Source organism: Manis pentadactyla, chromosome Y, assembly GCF_030020395.1.
Source record: "Manis pentadactyla isolate mManPen7 chromosome Y, mManPen7.hap1, whole genome shotgun sequence".
NCBI lineage: Eukaryota > Metazoa > Chordata > Mammalia > Pholidota > Manidae > Manis > Manis pentadactyla.
This window is the reverse complement of record NC_080039.1, coordinates 28,993,052-28,997,427: the sequence shown is the minus strand read 5'-3', so window position 1 is coordinate 28,997,427 and position 4,376 is coordinate 28,993,052. Positions and strand designations below refer to the sequence as shown.

At 40.6% G+C, this 4,376-nt stretch overlaps 1 protein-coding gene across 1 annotated transcript; it reads left to right on the top strand.

Moving 5' to 3' along the window:
• Positions 1-2,803: 2,803 nt before the first annotated feature.
• On the top strand, positions 2,804-3,508 carry LOC130682172 (sex-determining region Y protein-like). The gene has a single exon (XM_057496326.1). It carries the CDS (start codon positions 2,819-2,821, stop codon positions 3,506-3,508), a length of 690 nt encoding a protein of 229 aa, XP_057352309.1. The 5' UTR covers positions 2,804-2,818.
• Positions 3,509-4,376: the final 868 nt, after the last annotated feature.

The window sequence follows — 4,376 nt, the reverse complement described above, 5'->3', positions numbered from 1 at the left end:
TATGAGCTGGATGGAGGTCAAGCAACAATTAAATCCCTCTTTTTTTTAAATTTAAATTTTATTGACTCTCCACCCACCCCATTCCCCTTTCACAGAATGATATATAGGTATCTGTGAAGTTCCAATTGCCATTGTTTTTTCTCTTTCTTTTTTCCCTTTGGATATGGTTAAATATACATAACATAAAATTCATTTCATGTGTTAACTATTTACAGTGTATGATTCAGTAGCCTTAACTACATTCACAATGTTGTGCAATCATCACCTGTATCTAGTTCCAGGACATTTCTTTGCCCGAAAAGGGAAACATGCACCCCTTGACAGTTACTCCTGGTGCTGCCTCCCCCTTATCCAGTTCTTGGCAACCGCTAATTTGATTCCTGTCTCTAGGCATTTGCCTCTTCTGTGTATTTGCACATAAATGAAAGCATTCATTGTGTGGCCTTTTTCACACAGGATATTTTCAAGGTTCTTCTATGTTGCAGTATGTACTTATTTTTGCCTCTAATGTTAATTTTGAAATGGTGTATATATTCTTCTCTCACATATTAAACAATTTGCAGCTTTACAGAATCTGGCTTGGTGTAAGTGTGATTAAAACATTTGATTTTTCGTTAACATATTTGTTTTAAATTGGGCCAAGTAACAGTATATTCCCATCTTATTTTGATCTTGACTACTAAACTTTCCTTGATGATTAGGATGCAAATTACAGGATGCATAGTCATCTTTTGAGTGAACAAAATTAATTTTTGTTTGGATTTTCTGGTACTAGTGCTCATGGCATTTACTGCATAAATCACATATGTGTGGATTCTTTGCATGTAAGGCAGGCCTCATCTAAATTTTATTTTCTTAGGAATGTTGACGTTTTTCTTATTTAGTCCTAGTAAGGCTTTACTTTTACTTTTAATAGGCTGTGTCCTTGCCATCTGTCATTATTACTCCCACCGAGACAGGGACCATGGGTGTAGTCAGAATAGGGTGAGGGTCTCCAGAGAAAAAGTAGAGCAAGATAATTACAGTCAGAACAATGTAGCAGTGTGCAAAGAAGTCCCTACTTGAACGCTGTGAGAAGCATTACACACAGATAGTGAGAATCAGAGTCACACTAATTCTCTAGGGTAAAGATACCAGACTAGGAATATAGACATCTTCAGTGAGATCAGTTAAAACAAGCAGCAGCTTAGCCTGGAATGTTTGAGTGTTCTGCAGCTAAAGAAAAGTGTCTAAGCATAACCAGTGACTTCACTGTAGCAGTTTACATCCTGACACTGTAAAATGTACCTTAGTCTGCTAAAAGGCCCAGCTTATTTTAACCATACCTATGTGCTATATTTCCTTCTCTGATCCTAACCAAGTCATCTGCAACCTAGGAAAAAGACTAATTTAGTAAGCAAGCCCAACTCTAAGCAGCCCAAGAAGTTAAGAAGTAAGATTCTTAACTTACTTCAGCAAACAGACAACAACCCAGCCCACCTTGGGGGCAGGGTAGGTGGTCTTAATTGACATGCTCCCAGAGGGAAACTACTATCTTGAGAAAGAATCAGAGCAGAAAATTTCTTCTGTTACTCATCAAGAATGAGCATTCTGGGACTACTCAAAAAGTCACCCCTAACCCTCATTCCTGGAAATCCTCAACCGCGCATAAAACCCCTAGACAATGAGCCAACCATGGGCTCTCTCGGGGCAGGAGCTCTGTCCTCTCACTTTATCTCTAAATAAAAACCTGTACCTGGCTCTCCTACCTTGAGTGTTTGTGAAGCTCATTCTTCAGCTTCATGAACAAGAACCCCAGCATCACCACTTTGCAGATGTGGTCATAAAGCTCATTTGGGAGGAGTTTCCTCCAATTAGGGTAAAATACTTTAGATGATCTCCGTTTATTGAGAGAAGGCAGTCACTTATTTCTGGTAAGCCAAAGCTTTTTTATTTTGTCCTAAGGTTGAGGTCAAATATAAAGGACGATAAATTGGTGGCTGTAATAGAGATTTAATTTATATCTGAATAGTTTTTTTTTGATCAGGTATGTAAAAGAGCAAAGGAGGGACTTAAACTTTTGTACAGCTTACAATAACCAAATGAAAAAAACAAATTCAGTCCTTTTAAGTGTTATTTTACCATCAGTGAAAGTGCTTGAGTTCGTAGGTCATCTGTTTTTATTTTAATGAACCAATTTTTATGTCTAATTTCAGTTGTCCCAGAGATTGGCATTATGTTAATAGATAATGGAATAGAATTCCGAGTTCTTTGCCAGTGGAAAACTTACGTGGGGTTTCTTTGTAGTTTCAGCATAAGTGAAGAAATAGGATGGCAAGTACCCTGAATTCAGTATCTTGCATGTGTTTTAACGGCTTATAAGTAGGTGGTCATCACGTTTGTTTCTTTGTAAATAACACTCAGAAATACTTATTATGATAAGCAATTCGTTAGTATCTCTTTTCTGAACCCTTCATCTTTTGATTTAAAGGGGTAATAGAATAATAACATCAAAGTTTGTTTTGTACTTTTAAGGAGCGGGATAGAGCCTTCAAAGTGCTGGCTTGGATGTAGAGACGACACACAGGGTGTTACCAACTTCTCAAGTTTTTCTTGAGAAGGAGTAGGTCGGCTGGGCTTTGGCTAAGAGCCCAGGGAAGATCTGAGGGGGGAGGTGTTGGGGGCGGAGAAGTATTTTATTACACAAGTTACAGTAACAAAGTCTGTGTTAGAAGTCAGTTTTGAACAATAGTAAACTAATTTCCCAACGCATATACCTTCGAACTTTGCCGTGCTATCATACAAAACAGTTTTATCGGTTCATTCACATGGTTCTGCCATGTTCCGAATGCTGAACAGCGATGATCACAGTCCAGCGGCGCAGCAACAGAAAAGCCTCGCCTTTGGGCAAACCTCTTCCCTACTTTGGACGGCGCATCGCAGCTCAAATTATCCATGTGAAACAGGAGGAAATGGTAAAGAGAGCGGCCAGGGCCGCGTCAAACGACCCATGAACGCATTCATGGTGTGGTCTCGAGATCAAAGGCGCAAGGTCGCTCTGGAGAATCCCCAAATGCGAAACTCGGAGATCAGCAAGCGTCTCGGGTACCAGTGGAAAGTGCTTACAGAAGCAGAAAAATGGCCATTCTTCCAGGAGGCACAGAGACTACAGGCAGTACACCGCGAGAAATACCCGGACTATAAATATCGACCTCGTCGGAAGACCAAGAAGCAACAGAAAAGCGGCGAATCGCTACCCACAGAGCCGTCCACAGTAACGTGCACTCAGGTGGTCGGAAACGAAAGGCTGTACCCGTTCAGAAATCAGGACGGCGGCACTGAGGCCACACAGGCACGACTGGAGGACCAGCTGAGTCACTCACAGCTGGTGAACACAGCCAGCAAGCTCCTGCAAGCGCCAGGCACCTCGACAAGCCTGCATGACTACTGGGCAACTACGCAGATCCACGCCGACATTCCCGGTCACCGTAATTTACAGCCCGGACTTTCTTACGTTTATTTTCCGTAGTGATTTCCTTACTCTCTCTCCATAACAAAGGGTTTATTCATCCCAATATTACTATTATTTCTTCAGTAAATTCATCTCAGAATAACGCGTGTGAACATGCTTAACGCTAAAGAATTAGAGGACATTCCGAACAGATTCAACCGGCGTTTATGGCTGCGGAAGAGAATACTAACGATAGAGAAGTTTTCTCGACAACTGAAACTGTTGGAGTCCCAAAACCGTCCGCTTTTCTTTTAGTGGAACAATATCTGTATCTATTTCAGTTGTTCCACAGATTGCCCATGATATAGCTCTGAATACATATTGATATCCTGATAATCCTCAGCATAGATAAAAGAATCCTCACTCTTCATTTGAAATGCTGTAGCCCAGAAATACAGTGGTGAGGAACACGCACAAAACGGTGCTGAAGAATAAATACTGCTATTCCGTGGAAAACCTCATAGCGGCTAAAACAATCCCTTGTAGACCGTCTGTTCTATTGGTCTTTCAGCTAATAACGCGTTTGCACATAATTAACAAAGGAGTAGGTAAATTCTCTCTTGTTAGGGACTTTATATTTCTCCCTTGCCCGCTGCAGAAAAACCACTTTTGCAGTTCAATTCCTTTCCTCCACACAAATCTGTGCGTTTTGACGTCTACTTTAAACTGACTATAAAATCAGTCCGGAAAAGTAAAATCTTCACTTAAATTCTGTTCTTTTTTATATCGGGACGAGACTCAAGGTTCTGCCTCTTCTTGTGAAAAAGTTTCTCTTGACAATGGCACTATACTTGTTTCCACTTCTGTCTAACTTGTGCATTTATAGAGAAAAAAGAAATAGAAGATTGAAGTACATAAATTATTCAGACCACGGGGCATGGGGAGA